The 18,827-nt window shown below is 36.6% G+C and overlaps 3 protein-coding genes across 3 annotated transcripts in view; all 3 read right to left on the bottom strand.

The window, feature by feature from the left end:
• Positions 1–8,248, bottom strand: part of LOC102595939 (glutamyl-tRNA(Gln) amidotransferase subunit A, chloroplastic/mitochondrial) — a 10,158-nt gene extending 1,910 nt beyond the window's left edge. The window contains exons 1-9 of the mRNA XM_006359932.2: positions 7,609–8,248; positions 6,593–6,904; positions 5,205–5,384; positions 5,014–5,108; positions 1,804–1,879; positions 1,568–1,645; positions 1,030–1,123; positions 835–884; positions 580–693 (exon numbers count right to left, since the gene is read on the bottom strand). Coding sequence (XP_006359994.1) covers positions 580–693; positions 835–884; positions 1,030–1,123; positions 1,568–1,645; positions 1,804–1,879; positions 5,014–5,108; positions 5,205–5,384; positions 6,593–6,904; positions 7,609–8,106 — 1,497 coding nt within the window. The 5' untranslated portion in view covers positions 8,107–8,248. The remainder of the gene's footprint in view (positions 1–579; positions 694–834; positions 885–1,029; positions 1,124–1,567; positions 1,646–1,803; positions 1,880–5,013; positions 5,109–5,204; positions 5,385–6,592; positions 6,905–7,608) is intronic.
• Positions 2,836–4,349, bottom strand: LOC107063164 (zinc finger protein ZAT10-like). The gene is made up of 2 exons (XM_015314661.1): positions 3,992–4,349; positions 2,836–3,274 (listed from the first exon to the last, which is right to left on the bottom strand). Exons 1-2 carry the CDS (start codon positions 4,221–4,223, stop codon positions 2,862–2,864), a joined length of 645 nt encoding a protein of 214 aa, XP_015170147.1. The 5' UTR covers positions 4,224–4,349; the 3' UTR covers positions 2,836–2,861.
• A 940-nt stretch (positions 8,249–9,188) lies between the features above and the next one.
• On the bottom strand, positions 9,189–17,366 carry LOC102595157 (putative GPI-anchor transamidase). Its single transcript, XM_006359929.2, has 11 exons — positions 17,103–17,366; positions 15,798–15,839; positions 15,525–15,669; positions 14,628–14,857; positions 14,320–14,377; positions 13,134–13,211; positions 12,923–13,011; positions 11,765–11,846; positions 10,747–10,935; positions 10,494–10,642; positions 9,189–9,549 (listed from the first exon to the last, which is right to left on the bottom strand). The coding sequence occupies exons 1-9, from the start codon at positions 17,261–17,263 to the stop codon at positions 10,837–10,839; spliced, it is 984 nt and encodes a 327-aa protein (XP_006359991.1). The 5' UTR covers positions 17,264–17,366; the 3' UTR covers positions 9,189–9,549; positions 10,494–10,642; positions 10,747–10,836.
• Between the last annotated feature and the right edge of the window lie 1,461 nt (positions 17,367–18,827).

Raw genomic sequence — 18,827 nt, 5'->3', positions numbered from 1 at the left:
TATTGTAATAGATAATATGGAGTATTTAAGTCATTTATAGTATAGTAATTAATAATTAATATATAATATGTAGTATTTAAGTGGAAGGTGGTGGGGCCCACTTATGTATTTTAGAAATATATTGGATATTAGTAGTGATTTATGGTGTAGTAATTAATACATATAATATGTAGTATTGAAGTGGAAGGTGGTGGGGCCCACTTATATATTTTATAAATATATTGGACATTAGTAGGGATCTTATTGGATGGTTGATAGTCATTCCTAGAGTCTTCTAATATATAGTAATTCTACTTCTTCAGTTTTGCTTGCATTAAATTTGAACATTTGTGCTTTCATAGTATCCATTTTTCATCTCTATGGTCGTACAAAAAGTGAATATATTCAATGCCTCTTTTTAAGATGCTCAAGTTTAACTCGATTCCATTTTCAAGCTAAGTAGATACATCATCCCTCTTTTACCGACCTTTCTAACTTTTCTCAAAAGAGAGATCTAGATAACTCAAACTATCCCCGTGCTCAAATATCATTCTTAACACTGGAATACCAACTGGAAAAAGTTGGAGCACTGAAACTCACCTCTTCAAATGCAGCACTAATCATCTGAACACCAACAGGAAGGGACACAGAACTGCAATCAACAAATCCACACGGGAGAACTAATGCTGGTAGACCAGCCAAGTTGACATTGACCTGCCAATAATGAAAATAATCATCAATTGAAGAGAACAGAAAATAGACTGAACAAGTTACATCATCCATCTGACTAGAGGGGAAAATAGGAAAGAAAATCACCAAGAGAAATGTAGGAAGCAAAAAAGAAAAACTACTTACAGTCATAATATCACCAGCATACATTGACAACGGATCGTTCTTCTTTTCACCTGTAAATTCCGCATGTCATAGTGAGAGTTAGTGTTGCCTTTCAAGGGAAGGATCATGGGACAAAAAGGAAAGAAAACAAAAAAGTATTTAAGCAAGATCACAAAGTAGATTCATCAGTACATGCAAAAGGTAAAAGAAGTGTACCAATTTTGTAAGCTGCTGATGGTGCAGCAGGAGAAATCAAAATATCGTTCTCATCTAATGCTGCCCTGAAGCTTTCCCTTACCAAAGTCCTAACCTGGAACAGAGTCACTCTTTAACATCTTGAAGAATTAAGATGAGCAAGAAATTATCAAACACTTGTAAATTGGGGTCACATAACTCATTAAAATATGAATTATTGCTAGATGATGAGAGTAGCAAAAAGTCTACTAGATGCGTCAACCAAACATAGTTGGTTCTAACTGCCATGTAGGATCCAAACTCCACTTGACAAATTTTTTGGATCTAGAACTTCACGGTTAGAGACACAATGAATAACTAACGTGAAGAATGTCTTGTGTAAGCATTTATTCAGAGATACAGAAGAGAATCATTAAAGTTATTGAATATTACTTAGTTCTGATTGGCTTATATTAGTATCAATTATCTTGAGATGCATGAGAATATCAAGAAAGTGTTTGCATTTTTAACTTTAATAGCTATGAGGAGTTGGACAATTCTGAGCACATAGATGTACAACCTGCAGGGCACGCTTGTAATATGCATCATAATAACCAGCAGACAGAGCATATGTCCCCATTAGGATTCTCATTTTCACCTGTAAAGACATTTACTACAGTCAGTCCAACAGTTCTTTTTGACCGTGTGTCGGGGCCAGCTTGCATGAAAAGATTACAAGAAAGAAAGGCAGGAGACCCCTTTTAGAAGTAACCACTATAGAACTACTTCACACAGAAAAGTTCTTTTCCTTGGTACCTCAGAACCTAAGCCTCCGGCACGGGATTCCCCATAAAGGGAGTTTAACTCATCAGCAAAAACTTGTTTCCCATACCTGCATTTTTGACATCACATTATTCCTTGGGTCGTCATGAAAAAATTTTGAGCAAACATTGAAAGTTTTGTCATTACTAATGTAAGGCAGTGTCCGCAATTACATCTTGTCTAAATTATGGTCGGTATCCACCTATTCTCGTAGCAAAATGGCAGTGAATTCTTAGTTCTTGCGACTAGTATGGAGTAATTAAAAGAAGGGAAAAAGGACGAATTTACCCCCGAACTTTGATAAATGGTATGTCTATGCCCTCCGTTATACTTTGGGTCCATCTCGGCCCCTGCCGTCCAATTATCGGTACGCACATGCCCCTCTCACTAACGGCCCCCTCATCCTTTACACGTGTCGTAATCCTAATTAACTACCCATTTGACCATTATTTTTAACCCATAAACCCATACCCACCCGATTCCATATTCTCTTCACTTCATCATCACCATCTCTCATTTCTTCCGTTACTTTTTTTTCAATCTCAATTAATTCTACACCAACTCTACTCATTTCTCTCTGTCAATTTTCAATTCAATCACTACAAAATCAAAAACACAAAAAATTTGAGAGTTGAAAAATGAGAATTGAGTGGAATGATTCAAATTTTGGAGGTAGAGATAGCCGAGATTTCTTCGCCGGATGTGGACTCTCTACCTCATCCTCGCCGGAACCAAATCCAGGATAGAATGTTATACTTTGGGTCCATCTCAGCCCCTGCCGTCCAATTATCGGTACACACATGCCCCTATCACTAACGGCCCCCTCATCTTGTACACGTGTCGTAATCCTAATCAACTACCCGTTTAACCATTATATTTAACCCATAAACTAACAACCCGCCCTATAAATCCATACCCACCCGATTCCATATTCTCTTCACTTCATCATCACCATCTCTCATTTCTTCCGTTACTTTTTTTTCAATCTCAATTAATTCTACACCAACTCTACTCATTTCTCTCTGTCAATTTTCAATTCAATCACTACAAAATCAAAAACACAAAAAATTTGAGAGTTGAAAAATGAGAATTGAGTGGAATGATTCAAATTTTGGAGGTAGAGATAGCCGAGATTTCTTCGCCGGATGTGGACTCTCTACCTCATCCTCGCCGGAACCAAATCCAGGATAGAATTTTGGCAACACCGGAATGTTCAAATCAAAATCAGGGTGGCTGATTGTAGACCCCACGTCCTCCTCCGACGTAACTCCGACACTAGTGCTAACGCTACTGTTAGCGTTATCGCCGTCGTAGTGACACCGTTTGTGTCCTCCCAAAGCTTGTCCAGTAGGAAAACACTTGTGGCAAATCAAACACTCATGAGTCCTTCCACTTCTGTTACCGTTACCGGAGCTAGTAGTTCCGGTAGCGTTAGTAGTAGTTGAGGTAGTCGACTGATCATCTCCTCCGCCGCCACCGGCGATGAGTTTCTGATGAGCCATCGCTCCGCGCAAGCATAATCAAACAAAGCGCCAAATATTCCTCTTCAGTCGGCTGGCGATCCATACTCCGTGACCTCTTAGATCTCTCCCCTGTAGTCCAATTCTCAAGGTACCGAAGCTGCTGCTGACCTTTGCTCTCAAATTGAAATGTCTGCGGATTTGAAGTACCAGTTGGAGAATACAAAGCTTCAAGGGCATCTCAATTTTAGAGTGAATCGGATGGGTATGGGTTTATGGGGCGGGTAGTTAGTTTATGAGTTAAAAATAATGGTCAAATGGGTAGTTAATTAGGATTACGACACGTGTAAAGGATGAGGGGGCCGTTAGTGAGAGGGGCATGTGCGTACCGATAATTGGACGGCAGGGGCTGAGATGGACCCAAAGTATAACGGAGGGCATAGACATACCATTTATCAAAGTTCGGGGGTAAATTCGTCCTTTTTCCCAAGAAATTATGAATTAAAACTCTCATAATCAATGTACTTTTTATATTTTTCAATTATGTTGTGACAATGAGTGTTTTTTTTTTTTTTTTTTTTGAGTATGATATTCACTCAATTTTAAAATAGTTGAATTGTTAGGTCTTTTTTTCATAATTCAAAATAAGTAAATTGTTCAAAATTTAAGAAAGTTACAAAAAATAGTAGTTGAGGTAGTCGACTGATCATCTCCTCCGCCGCCACCGGCGATGAGTTTCTGATGAGTAGTTTTATGTCCTCCTAAAGCTTGATAAGATCCAAATCCCTTACCACAAACCGAACACTTATACAACATCTTCTCCGACGGTGTGTGGATTTTCATCACTGGCACCGGCGGTGGTAGAGATCGTACCTGACTAACAGAGCCATCGCTCCGCGCAAGCATAATCAAACAAAGCGCCAAATACTCCTCTTCAGTCGGCTGGCGATCCATACTCCGTGACCTCTTAGATCTCTCCCCTGTAGTCCAATTCTCAAGGTACCGAAGCTGCTGCTGACCTTTGCTCTCAAATTGAAATGTCTGCGGATTTGAAGTACCAGTTGGAGAATACAAAGCTTCAAGGGCATCTCAATTTTAGAGTGAATCGGATGGGTATGGGTTTATGGGGCGGGTGGTTAGTTTATGGGTTAAAAATAATGGTCAAATGGGTAGTTAATTAGGATTACGACACGTGTAAAGGATGAGGGGGCCGTTAGTGAGAGGGGCATGTGCGTACCGATAATTGGACGGCAAGGGCTGAGATGGACCCAAAGTATAACGGAGGGCATAGACATACCATTTATCAAAGTTCGGGGGTAAATTCGTCCCTTTTCCCTTAAAAGAATATATCCGTCCGAACTCATCATGGACACTCCACACTACTTTCTATTCTCTTTAAATGGTAGGAATTAACAAGAAATTACTTAGTTATCCTCCTTCAATTTGGCTACCAAAACTGAGGGTTAGGGCTGAGGAATCCTAAGAAATATCAGAACTGAAGATAGTACTGCTGTTATGTACTTATATAATTTTGATAATGGTAACAGCATATTCATCAGCATAAAAGCTATGATGGTAGCCAAATTTACAATAGATCCAAAGACATCTATCCTCTCTATCGCTATGTTATATTTTCTCTGAGGAATGGGAAGGAAAGGTCAGATGCAAATAATTTTCTCCGCTGCACTTTTTGAGAATTTTATATACATACATATATTTTGAGAATGATTCTATACCCCATTACCTGATACCATCATAACGGGACAAATTTGAAGAAGATTCAGATGAAGCAAGGATATAGTAAGCTGGCAATCCAAGAGAGAAGGATGGCAAAGAGACCTGCAAAAACAAAAATTACCAAATAATTCAAATAAGGAATGCCAACGCATATGGTAAGCCAACGTGAGGGTCGTAAATGCTGAAAATGAAGAATACCTCGGTGACGGTGCATCCAAGTTCTTCAAGATGACTCGCAGCACCACGGATTGAAGAAATTACGTCCGGGTCAACTCCATCTTCAATGGTTTCCCGGATCAGACCAACTCTCAGTCCTTTCAGAGGTTTAGAGTCCAAATGATCTCTTGCAGTAAATTGGGAAGCAAAATCGGGAACTTCCTGAAAAGTAATGTTGTCAAATAATTAAAACAAAACCTATAAATATACACCACTAGCAGGCTATATAAACAATGTTGCGCTTTATAACAGAAGGAAATGCCAACAAACTCTTATTAGACTTGAATCGGATCATATTACGCTACTACCCCAGCTACTCGTTTTTCGAAATGGTAAGCATTATTGATGTCAAAAGCCAGCACTAAGAAAGTTCTGTCATTACATCCAAAAACTAAGCAAAACAGAACCCGAAAATGTAAGACTCTGACCATATATACAAAAGTTCCAATGAATTGTAACAGGGTTTCACTATCATCTATCCGTTCTAATTTACACCAATAAGTGATCAGCAGGTAAGGTACTGTCCCAGCCACTCGTTAATAACTTAGAATCAACTCCCTCTGGCATTGTATGTCAAACTTCTTCGTATTCATTACAAACATAGCAGATCAACTGTGTCGAAATGACCAAACTTATTAGAGATAGTCTCTTCCTCTTTTTAAAATAGAAAAAAAAATCTAGGACGAGTCATGAAGTATAGCAAGCAAAGAGCTTGTATAGACTAACAATAAAACTTAGAAGAATGTCATTGTTAATAAATATGGCAAAAACGAGTTTCAGAAACCAAAATCTGTTAGATCTCCTTATAAAGTTACAGAAGAAGGTTACTTGACTGGGAAATTTACTGAGATGGGTTCTTGTCTGAAGAAACTTCAGGAGGCGAAGTTGATTGAACACGGGAGGATTCTCAGATACAGTAATGGATTGTTCTCTGGTACGTCATGTTATAAGATGTGGAAGACCATTGTCCATTGCATTGCATGGAGAGTACAGCTAGAAAGGAGTAGTAGATGTTTCAATGGAAAGAAGGACTCTCTATTATTACTCCCTCCGTCTCGATTTATCTAGGCACAATTTTAAAAAAAAAAAACATTTAAAAAAAAAAGAAGTTATAGATATTTATGTAACTATAAATTATCTTTTATTGCTTGTATAAAAGATAGATGCATTCAGAACTTGGTGCTTTGGTTTAAAGAATCTTTTGTTAATTAGTATGATATGCTATGGACTTGTTTGACTCCCTTGTGAGGTAAGCTTGAACAAGTCCATTATTTTGTACTGGCTTTAGTACTTTCTTGGAGCTTGCTGAATAATTCACAACCTTGTCAGAAAGAAAGAAAAAAAAAGACCTTGTCAGAAAGAAAGCTTACTTTTTTGCTACTTGTTGCGTCAAACTTGTCATGACCAGAAATTGCATGAAGGAGAATGCCTGCATCAGCAACTGATGAACCAAAACAACCGATAACATCTAGAGATGAAGCATATGCCACAAGTCCGTATCTGGAGACACGCCCATATGTTGGCTTTAGACCAACAACACCACAGAAAGATGCTGGTTGCCTAACACTTCCACCAGTATCACTTCCTAATGACACCATACATTGTCTAGCAGAAACAGCTGCAGCTGATCCCCCTGATGAACCACCTGGTACCCGGGACAAATCCCAAGGATTTGCTGTCACCTAATAATACCAAGATGCATCACCTGAGTAAACCATGTTAAGTTACAAACTGGACTCGTTCAAACAGATTCTTTAACTACATTTACGCCATACACTACCTGAGATTACGAAACTGAACCTACTCACATATTCAACATGGTAGAGCATTCACTCTATCCCTTCTAATGCATACACCTAGATATATTCAATTCAGAACCCCAAACAAATGAGGTTGCTGCGGTAAAGATGGAAACTTTATCCACATTAAAAGGAAATAAAAGGGAACTTGAAATTGTTTTTGCTGACAAATTAGAATATAACTTATTCACCAAACCTCAATTACAGAAGCAGACCTTAGGCAGCCCGCCCAACAACAAAATGTTACAACTCAACTTACTGCAAACTTTAAAACAGTCCAGACACCAAATAGCATGTCCCCCCAGTTTCAAAGTTCAATTCAAGGGCACTCAGAAATACTCGGGGCTCGTTCAATTTGGTGTATAAGGGTAAAATACTCCCGCCACAACATTTGCTTTTCGGTATAGAACTTTGCATTACTAATTCAAATTCCTACCTGGAATTAGTATCCTACATATCTATAGTCCATGAACTAAACGACCCTCAATTCATTTCAACAATATCATTTCCTCATTCTGCTTTAAACCAAAAATAACCCATTTCTTCAGTAAATAACAATTCTGAAACACGAAAAACTTAACGAATACCTGATAACCCGAGCCTTCAGTAGTACTCCCCATACCAAATTCATCCATATTTGTTTTCCCAATAACAATGGCACCACACTTTTTCATCTTCCCAACAGCAGTAGCATCAAAAGGGGGTCGATAATTTTCCAAAATCTTTGACCCTGCAGTTGATGGCATATCAGAAGTACAAATATTATCCTTAACCCCAACCAAAACTCCAGCAAGCGGACCCAACTCCTCATTCTCCGCAATCTTCCTATCAATCTCCTCAGCTTCCTTCAATACGACGTCGGATACATACAGAAAACTCTTGAGGTGGGGTTCAGTATTACGTAACCGGTTTAAGAAAGTTCCGGCGAGATCAACGGCTGAGATTTCACGGGATAAAAGGGATTTGCGGATTGTGAGGATTTGGGAATGTGGGGGTGGTGAGGTAGTGGTGGGGTGGGTGTGGAGGCATTTGAGAGAGAAGGATTGAAAACGGAGAAGACGAGGAGTTTGTACTGAAGATAGCATTTTCTAGTGTGCTAATGGTGAGTGAAGGAGATGAAGTTTTTTCCTTTTTGCAGGGTTTATCCATTTAAGGGGTTGTTTGGTTGGCGTGCTACGATACGATAGATATCGAATTATCATATTGAAATTAAATTTTTCATATTGTGATTTTGGTAATTGAGTATGAGTATGGTATTTGATATGTAAATTTTAAAAAAATTAGTATACACAAAGGTTTTCTAGATTTTCAATATTATATTTTAGTGGAGAAGAATATTATAGGAAGAGAGCAGGAGTCAAGATCAAGTCGAGCTACTAGTAGAATAAGGCCTTCTAACGTGACGGAGCCAGAATTTTTATTAGAAAGAGAGCAAGACCAAGCCAAGCTATTAATAGAATAAGGTCGTTTAACGTGTTACATTGACTATGAATCAAAGAATGCTAGCGAAACTCATTGGGTAGAAAATTCCATCCTAGGGATCTTATGCCAATTAACATCAGTTGTTCTCTTTCCGATCTAGGAAGGAGTTACTTGATACCTATTCGTGGTGGAAGGTGACAGACATTTTGTGAAATTAGTCGAGGTGAGCACAAACATCATAGTTATCGACAACAATAAAAAAGAGTAAGTATTTTTTACGTGTCAAGTTGAATATGAATTATGAATGCTAGCATCAACAGTATTCTTCTTCTTCCCTCCCAAGTCCTTAAGCTAGCAAGACTATATATTCTTTCATCACCAAGCGACGTTACTTTTTCACTATGTTCTAACTCGAAGTTTCATAAAATAGATTGATCGAATCATAATTAGGCCTAATACTAAATAGCATATCAAAGTATATAGTTGTATACTTATATTTACTATTCATACACTTGTACTTATAGTTACTAACAAATGTATAAACTAGTATCAATACAAACTAATTGCTGAGACATTGCAATTTTGACTATTTATTCGATTGAAATATCCTTTTTTTTTTTTAGTATAATTGATTAACGAAGGGAATTGTTTTTTTATTTTTATTGTTATATGCATAGAAGGTGTTAGTATGATATAATTGAGACGTTTCTTGAAAAGTCGAAGTCATATCTCTATTATATGAGTATAATATGTAAGTTGAAGTCGAATAAATTATGGTTACGGATTTACCGTGTCGCAGAAAACCTAAACTGAATTTAAAAATCAAACCATATGGAATGGTATAGTATTAATAGTTCAACTATTTGATGTCTCCCAAATCAGAGAACTAAAGGAAGAATTTCTACATTGCACTATTTGTCAAAGAGTTTCTGTAAAATCTATTTTGCAGTGCAAGGGTGGCGCCTCAACTAGTTGCTCGCGTATTTTTGGTGAGATAGAACAGCTTCCACCGGGCCAACGTTTTCAACAAACATGGAAATGAAACAACGCAGTACCATGGCGCTCCTTCAGAGTATCCATTTGATGTCTTGTCTCCACTTCTGAAACTGAAAAAAGAATGGTTCAAATGTCAAGAAAACTCAGAGAAATGTAGAAACTATATCACAGATGGGAAGAACAGAAGAAGGTAGATGCAGATTTAGATCCTAGCACACATCAGCACTCAAGTGTGTGGCGTAGTGGTCACTGAGGTGGTATGAGAACCATGGAAGACTAGGGAAAACCCCCGAGATGCTTTCATCTGCCTACTCTCGATGGAAGAAAGTGGGAGGTAGCAAGTACTTGGTGGAACAGTCAAGGTGTGTTACCATGACCAGGTGCTTACTTTGCAAATATAATAGGCTGGATCTAACCACTCCATTGTTACCATGATGCACAGATTGAGTAATTTTATTTTCAATATGCTTGAAGCCATCTCTGTGATGCCTGAATCGGCTAACCAACTGCTGTCATGGAAGAAAGTGGGAGGTAGCAAGTACTTGGTGGAATAGTCAAAGTGTGTTACCATGAGCAGGTGCTTCCATTGCAAATATAATAGGCTGGATGCTAACCACATAGGGCTTCATTGTTGCCATGATGCACAGATTGAGTAATTTTATTTTCAATATGCTTGAAGCCAGCTCTGTGATGCCTGAATCAGCTAACCAACTGCCGTCATGTTAGAAGCTGAAAGGAAACATCAAAGAGAAGGCCGGAATCTGGCATTAACCCCCTCATGCTCTTAAGCAGACAGTTCAGATAAAGAAGCCTCAAGGGGTGGAAAGTAATGTTTTTCACATCTCGAATATCTTATTATTTCTTGTGTAATTTTTGGAGTCCACAGGATAGGAGTGTAGATACTTAAAGAGACGGTGGATAAACTAACAGTTCTATAGTTGTGACATGTAACTTTGTTTACACCTTGTATAGGAGATTTTATTCCCTTATGCTACCACTGATATTTAGACTACTTATCAAAGAGAATATGAAGCAAAAAGGAGGTTTCTTTTACCTTCAAGATGAGATCCAAGAAGACATTGCCACCATTGGAAACATCAAAAACAAGCCATAGTTCACCCAGCTATCAAGACCCTCAACCTTGTTCATTTTACCATGCATAGAAATCCAAAAGTTTGTGAAAGGACAGGAATCTTGTGGATCCTGTAGCATCATTCCTAATCAAACTTTGTTTTCTTCTAAATGGGGTTGGCAATAGCATATTAATTTTCCAAAGAGCTTAGAAAGAGGCGGCAATTAAAACTGACCTCAACATTTGAGTCACTAGTTGGATACTGAACATCTGAACTTGCAAGTGTTCGTCGTAAGTCTTGGCTGGACTGCCGAAGAGGCATCTCTTATGTAGACTTCTTGGAGTCTTTGCCAGCGAATGCTTTATATGCAGAATCAGTGTGTATCGTCTCCATGACTGAACCAAAAAAGTTTGTCACGGGTACCTATCAGTGACAGAGTAAATATGTTCGAAGGTGCATCAGTTCAGAGTACCAAGATCAAATTCCCCTTCCCTAATATGTGACAAAAACAAAATAAGGTAATTGTTTTCCAGAAGTACCATATCAGGTAATCATCTAAATTAAAGCAGCTCACCAATTAGCCTCCATCTGTTGTTACAATTTTGAACATAAAAGGGGAATAAGGATTTGTAAAATTTTGTGCTACTAGCCCCTTTTTACCTTTAGCACCTTTTTTTAATACTTCTCTACATACTAAAACAAGTTTTCTGACACCAGTTAACCCTCATGGTAATTAACTAAAGTTGGAAATTTCCTCTACTATTACAAATCCATCATGCAAGTTAACACCTTAAACTTCTTACCCAATCAACTATACATCAAATGGACCATTTAGGTGCAACTTTTCCGTACGTCTAGTTTATCCCATCTCCACCAAGTCCTTTACTTTTCTCTTTCTTTCTTCTTTTTTTTTTGAACATTGGTAAAGTTGTATTCTTCAGCATTAAGGACATGCTGGCCACCTTCAAAATTTACAGCCCTAAGCGAAATTACAAGCTCCCTATTAATTCTATAATTTGATCTACATCTACTATGCAGAGTTGTTTACACCAAAAAAGTAAAGATACCAAACAATTCCATTTTACTTTGTGAATGGAATTAGATCTATCTTCAAAACATCTCCCATTTCTTTCCTTCCACACTTTCTTTTCCGTTGAGTTTTCTTTCCATTTGTTTCCTTTTCTTCGGGGGAGGGAGAGCAAAGTTGAATGGCATAGAAACAAACATAAAAATAATAATTTTAACTGTGTACCTCTTCTAGTTGGCGAGGGTATAGATCTGTTCGATAATATGCCGTTGACATCAGTGTATTTGGGTTATATGAACTGAAAAGACTGCGACAGGAAAAAGAGAAAGGAGATTCTATCAAAAAGAGTGCACATTGACAAACAGACAGAGTTTAGAACAACAACCAAAACACATATCATCTTCTGAATAAGAGAAGGCCAAGAGAGGAAAAAAGGGCGATAGGCATGCAGAAGTTTTAGAATCCACGAGGCATAGTCTAATGCAACAGCAGGGATTACCAGTATTCAAGTACCCAGACAGCTATCCTTTTCAAACTAGAGTATTCTGCATCTACTGTTGTTCTGACCATGCGGTATAGTCCATATGTCATCTATGAATTGAGCAGGTAGGTTATCGAAGACATGAACCAGGCAAATCAATTATCATCTGAATACTCCTTTATAACACAGTAGCCTTTTTACAGTTCCAAGGTTTGCATAAAAAACTTCAATAATCCAACTATCATTTCTAAGTATAAGGTAATTTCCACAACCAACCTAATAAGGTACATACTTGATATGGATATCTAAATGCCTTGAATGAGACCCCCCACGTGATTTTCTGACTCTTCCTACTTGATTTTTAAAAAATTCGTGCGGGCCAGGCCACAGCCAGACCCTTGAACAGACAGACATTCATCTGTCAAAATTTTCTGAATTATCCACGATTCTCAATTGAAGGACCATATTCTGCATGTTTATTATCAAGTGAAACTCATAACTGATCCATGGCCATTCCAAAGCCATTCCTGTTTCTTCTTTGGTTTGCATCTTTAAGAAAGATACCCTCTTTCACTGTTACCTTTCTATGCAACTGGATGACTCTCCCTTTGACAATGAAGCAACTCATGCTACAAAGTTATATGTGGTGAAAAGTAGGGCTGGGTGTGAGTTCGCAGCCTATTCTCCAGACAGGAATAATCCACCTGTTTGAAGCATATATACAGACTTCTGCACTTGTATAGCCATAATTACACTAACGAATGTAAAGCAAATAAGTAATGGATGATTGGAATTTGATGTCAGTAGTGATACAATATATAATTTTCAAGAAAAGTGACTTACATTCTACAGTATCAAGAAAAGCGCCCAGTATTACACCTACATCTATGAAATGCAATTACCTGCCCAATGAGGCATTATCATACATGTTCACCCTCTCAAAAAATGCAAGAGTATAAAATGTGAATCGATCAATAACTGAGACGCCAACCTGTACCAGAGAAGGGAAGGAGGATGAAAAACCACACAATTTTTTGAATACAAGGAGAACATATTTGTCTCCCTTGTGAACACAATAAGCATTTTAAATGAGGCAATTTCATTAACACTTACATCAGCATCCAAGTGATGCGAGTATGAATTTTCTCCTTTCATGCTACTTCCAATTGTCAATACGCCAGGTGATTGAAGCTACAAGGCAAAATATATTTCAGTTCTACCAAAATCCAAGTAAGAACAGCTTATGCATTGAGTGGCCCTGATTTAAAAAGACATCCTAACCAGTAACCCCTTTTGTGAGGGATAAAAAAGAAGGCATCCCATAAAGAGTAGAAATGGTTATCAAAGAACAAAATGAGTTTTCAGATGGTTATAAAGGTACTGAGAAAATTATGAAATAACGCATGGAATTTGATAGTTTCCAATCTATAAGCTTACCCCAAAATATAGCTAACAGCTGGTATTTCCTCATTAACTTTTAATCAAGTTCAAAGAGCCAGCTATCATCAATCATAATCTTTTATATATATAAAAGAAAGCATGCAACTCTAACTTAATTACTACAGATGTCTCTCAAGAACCCAACCATGCAACTCTGATCGCAAAAGCATTGAAATATGGGCATTTCTCAGAAATTTTTGGACATGTCTGATAGATATTGTGTCCCACATGGTTGGCAAATAGAATCTAAATTCTGCCAGCAACTGATTCTTTTCAGAAACTTATAAGCATTCATTATTCTACGATATTTTAGCACATTCAGGAGCAAAAAATATTCAGAATTTCCAGCCCAATCATGAATATTAATCCTCTGTGTGTATTAATTTGCAATAATGATGAATGAAGCACGCCTTCAACTGAGTTTTGTTGCATCAAGGACAGTCTTCAAAAAGATTTATCTTTACCATCCTTAAGTCATGCCATGCAAATATATTGCAAGTGAAGATAGGCATTCCTAACCATTACACTGGGGAAGGTCAAATTATTTGGCATTTTGAAGAATAGAGGTGGCGAACATTTAAAATTTACCTAGAGATACTTACAGATAACTTAATTAACAAAACAAAAGTAAAGATCGATTCAAAAGGAGACCAAGCAACATAAAACCAGAATTAGTTTCGTTAGATACTTCAAGAATAATAGGAGAATGGACCAACATTGGTACGTTACATTGAATACTTCCTATGGTAATTGATATGGACTAACTATTTCGGGATGCTGCAAGAATATGAAGTAGCTATATGTCATTGGACATTTTGTTAGAAAAACATGACATTAATGATAAAAAGGCAAAAGTCACCTGCGAGAAAAGAGTAGCAGCTTGGCACGTGTCAACCATTATTAGCAGCTCCTTGAATCTGAAATTGAACAATGGAAACATGAAAAAGCATCATCGCAGAGGACTGGCAAACAAACTACCCATCAGTATGATACAATCAACAAGGAGGCCTGTGCATAAATGCCAGAGCACCAAACAGAGTGCTAAGATTCATAGCAGATATCCAGACAAATTAGATGATTCCTAAGCCAATGTTGCATCATAAACAATGTTATTGTTTAACAAGACAACATTAACATGCAATGGAAAATCAAGGCAAATTTCTTTACCTACGCTTTTCTTTCATTTGTTTCACTGCATCAGCTAAATCATGACTTTGAAGTTCTTCTGAATCCTGAAATTTTAAAAACTCGTCTCCGCCATGCCCTGTCATGTACAGAAGTATGTGGCTTCCTTCATCACTAAGAAGACGTTTTGATCTTGGGACAGCTGTTTCATGACGTCCAGTCAGCACCCTCAGAAAATTTTCAACTGTTACTTCATAACCTCGATAATCTACCTGATGTTTAGAAGCTTGTACGATTAGACCACTACATTAAGTAGGTAAAATAACCCTAATTCTGTGAAACTCATATGCAAACCAGTCTGAAGAGAATATTTAGTTCAAACATTCTATCTACAAAGATCCTTGGAGAAAATTATCGATAGAACCCGACTTAAAATTGTTTAAAATACTGATACATTTTGAGATTAAAATATACTGAAACTTTCTTTTTCACAAGTCACAAGATTAATAAATACCAAGTTGGTGTCAAAATATATGTACATGGTGTGTATGTGACTATGCTTGAGTCATTTCATATCTTCCACAAGTTAGACCAACTATCCATACAGCATGGCATTTTCTCCTTACACCAAAATATAGTTGAAGAAAAGATCAATTAATTGTTTTTTACATTTTCTCATTATTGACTCCTATGCTGTTCATTCCATATACCCAGAAAAGACAAGATGGTGTGGTCTTTCATGCTGCCTTCCATTCATTAGCAATCCTCAAATTTAAGCGATCACCATGACTAGCCACTACTATGCATCTTGATCATGATAGTAATAGCTAACTTTGATAATGCTAGATTAAATGTCAATAAAACTGAATGTCTCACAGAACTACCATTTGATTTGGAAGAACTACAGAAAGCCACAAGAGAGAGGAAGAATTTACACACCTCAACGTTATCTCCATAAAGGTTTAGCCTGTGATTTTCATTGTTGAAGACCTGTGCAGGGTATTTATTTCGAGTATTGCAAGCCATATCATCAGCCAACATCAGAATAATTCTTTCATCAGGTATGCCTAACCGTTTTACGGTTCTAATTCCAACAAACAAATAGAAAATATATTAGAGTACAGTTAATGAATCTCAGAAATGGGAAACACACAAGGAAAACAAAGATAATCTATGATGATCATAATGGTGCTTAAAAAGCAAAATTCCCACCTGTATAAAGACAAAGTGTTAGCCATGTGTCTGTAGTTAAACCTGAAGAGTAAAAACAAATAAGTCAAGAGTCTTGCAGACATAGAGCCTTCTTAATGAAAAAAAAAAGTTCTTTTTTCTGGATCGGTAAAGTAAGTATTTTATTGATGTATAGCAAAAAAACAGCATTAAGGAAGTTCTGAAGAAAAGTACATCCAAACGTGAACTTTACAATGTGGTAAGGAGCTAAGAAAGCCAACAATTGCCTCCGGATCTAAAATATAACTTGGAGCTTTGTTGAACCAAACTAAGCAAGGATAGACACTTAAGCTTAAGATTAATCATGTATTTCTTCTTGTTTTCAGATACTCTATCATTCCACTGTCGCCATATGACCCACCAAATTACCACGGGAATTGTCTTCTAAATGCTCCTGAACGATTTGTATAAATCCAGTTTATGCCAAGATAACAAGAAGTCCAAGGTGTTTTTGGGCCAAGCCAAAGTGATTAAAAAGAGATGCCAAATCTGTTGCGTAAATTTGCAAAGTAAGAAGAGGTGATTCACTTCTTCCACCTTCTTTTCACAAAGACAGCATCTGCCTCTCTTTTGAAGGTTATAGTGAGGCATCTTCAATAAGCTCCGATCCAAGAGAAACATATGATTTTGTATGGAGACAGATTCTTCCATAAAATCTTCCAAGGAGACATGCACGGGGAAGGGTTGGTCAAGGCTGAATAACAGCTATTCAGAGAGGGATTCCATTATGATATTGTTTCCAGATGATGGAATCACGTTGAGAAATCAAAGGAGGGAGAGGGGTTAGCTGATTCATCAAAAGCAAAAAAACATCAACCCATTTCCCAATCATTGAGGTTTCTCCTAAATGGAATGAACCACCCATGGTGACTTAAGTTTGGCTAAGATAGAATGTTGCTTGAATGCACATCTAAAAAGGACAGAGAATCTGTTTACAAAGCAAAAATCTAATCTTTCTACAATCACCAACTTTTAAGGAGCATTGTAACCAAAATAGCTCCAAAAGGGCTGTAATGTGCATCCTAGTGATAGCAAATGAACTTGACGCGATCCAATTGAACATAAGCAAACACAATAGAAATTCAGATTTCATAGTAAATCTTACAAAGCATTATAAGATTAAAATCAAAATTACTTCAATAAACTGAATTCAAAGTTCCTATTTTACAAGGGTTCTTCAAGTTCCCTTACTCAGATTTCCCTTCCAGCCAAAACCCAACATACATCTATCAATAAATTGCTAAAAACGCAGTAAAACCCATGTTTTTTTTATGGGAAAAAGATTACCAGAAACGAGAAGTACAGACCAAAACAGCCCAATTGTTTGTATGCATCGTAGTGGTCGCAGATGAACTTGACGCGACCCCATAGCTCAGATAAGTAGAGAAAAGAAGAAAGCACAATACAAATGTGGAATTCATAGTGGAATCCATTTTCAAAGAGCTCATTCTTCCATCTCAGATTTTTCAACAAGCTGTTTTGCCTTACTCTTGCAATTTCTCTTTTGTTTGATTGGGAAAGAAGAGAATTGGCAAATTGGGAAATACTAGCTAAATCTTGTTGAAATTTACGTGACATAGTTGAAATATTTCGAGAGTGAATTAATATTTTGATTAAAAAAATTTACTTTAGAATATACATTTTATTCTTGATGAAATATTTTATAATTGAACAAATATATGTGGCTTCATTAAGATCATAAATTTCAAAAGTTTGTTTGTTTTTTTTAAACTTCGTATCAAGTCAAACTAGAAACAATTTCTTTAGATTGATTTTTCTAGTAGCTAAGATGTTAAGGAGCATGTATGATTTTTTGGATGTGAATTCAGGTGAATTAAACTCTCGATATCGATCTTGGCGTGAATTAGCTAGTTTGGAATGTCAAAGTTCGAAGGTGCGTTGTGAAATGAGGACTTTTGGGAAGAATTTTGAGTTTCTGTCCCGTGCAAGTCGCTATAATGGGTGTCAAGCCGCTATAACGGAAAAGTTAATTCTCATTATAGTGGGTGGTTCCGCTATGGCAGAGCTGCTATAGCGGGTTGGACCGCTATAGCAGGGTTAGTCGGATTTTTTTGTGTAGAAAAGTCCCAAAATCAATCATTATTGCCAATTCATTTTGGAGAACTGCAAAGACGACCTAAGGGTATTTTTTGTCTATTTTTCATCGTTCTCTTTGATAAAAGTAAATTAATTACTTCTCCAACTTATATTTTGATTCTTAAGCCCTATAATCTATGGTGGTCAATCTTAAGGGAGTATTTTAACTTGACATTATGGTGGGAAATGTCCTGGTTAGCTAGAATGATCATGAAATTGACGGTTAGGACTAAGTAATAATTTGAATTTAATTAGGTCATTGTTCATTGTTGTGCCGTAATTTAACTAACTTCTAGAAAAATCACTTTTTGAAATGTTCTAAGTATAAAACAATTTGAGAAAAATACTTAGAAAAGAGTCGCCACTTAATTTTTTTAAGAAATTAAGAAAACTTATAATTTTCAAAGATTTAAACAGAAAAAAAAATCATTTGAAAACACCAAAGAGGGTTCGAGGTTCAATTTACACTTCGAGAAGGATTTAAGCATTCGAAGTGTCCGCTAACATGCAGTTGACCTGTGATTTGACTAAAATATATTTTGACTATTTTTAGGAAAATGGTTTAACATAAAAGAAAATATGATAATTTACAATATTCAGTTAACTCTGAAGAATAGTTAAATAACGAACATTTTATATTTCATTTTATTTTTATTTTTTAGAGAATGAGATCCAAAATGAAACATTTGAATTAAATTACAAGTGATTAGAATATTAATAAAACTAGATTAATTAGAATTTATTTAATTCATTTGAAAACCAATTTAATAAATTAAAACATGAAAATCATTTCTTATTAAATGACTAAACCTTTTGAGAAAATGACTAAGTAAGTATTATTATTATTATTATTATTATTATTATTTTTAATTGATAAAAAAAAATGACTTACATTTTTCGAGTTTATTTGAGAAA

The sequence above is a fragment of the Solanum tuberosum genome, unplaced genomic scaffold (assembly GCF_000226075.1).
Source record: "Solanum tuberosum cultivar DM 1-3 516 R44 unplaced genomic scaffold, SolTub_3.0 scf00312, whole genome shotgun sequence".
NCBI lineage: Eukaryota > Viridiplantae > Streptophyta > Magnoliopsida > Solanales > Solanaceae > Solanum > Solanum tuberosum.
Note: the sequence above shows the minus strand (reverse complement) of the source record. Positions and strands in the feature narration are given on the sequence as shown.

Bases quoted from the DNA above. Each gene is read 5' to 3' on its own strand.
- LOC107063164 (XM_015314661.1), bottom strand. From the start codon at position 4,223: ATGGATCGCCAGCCGACTGAAGAGGAGTATTTGGCGCTTTGTTTGATT. The intron at 3,275-3,991 runs GCGGCGGAGGAG...GTGGCGGCGGAG, and splicing joins TCAGAAACTCATCGCCGGTG to GAGATGATCAGTCGACTACC.
- LOC102595157 (XM_006359929.2), bottom strand. From the start codon at position 17,263: ATGAGCTCTTTGAAAATGGATTCCACTATGAATTCCACATTTGTATTG. The intron at 15,840-17,102 runs GTAATCTTTTTC...TTTACTCTTCAG, and splicing joins GTCTGTACTTCTCGTTTCTG to GTTTAACTACAGACACATGG. The intron at 15,670-15,797 runs GTGGGAATTTTG...TGTTGGAATTAG, and splicing joins AACACTTTGTCTTTATACAG to AACCGTAAAACGGTTAGGCA.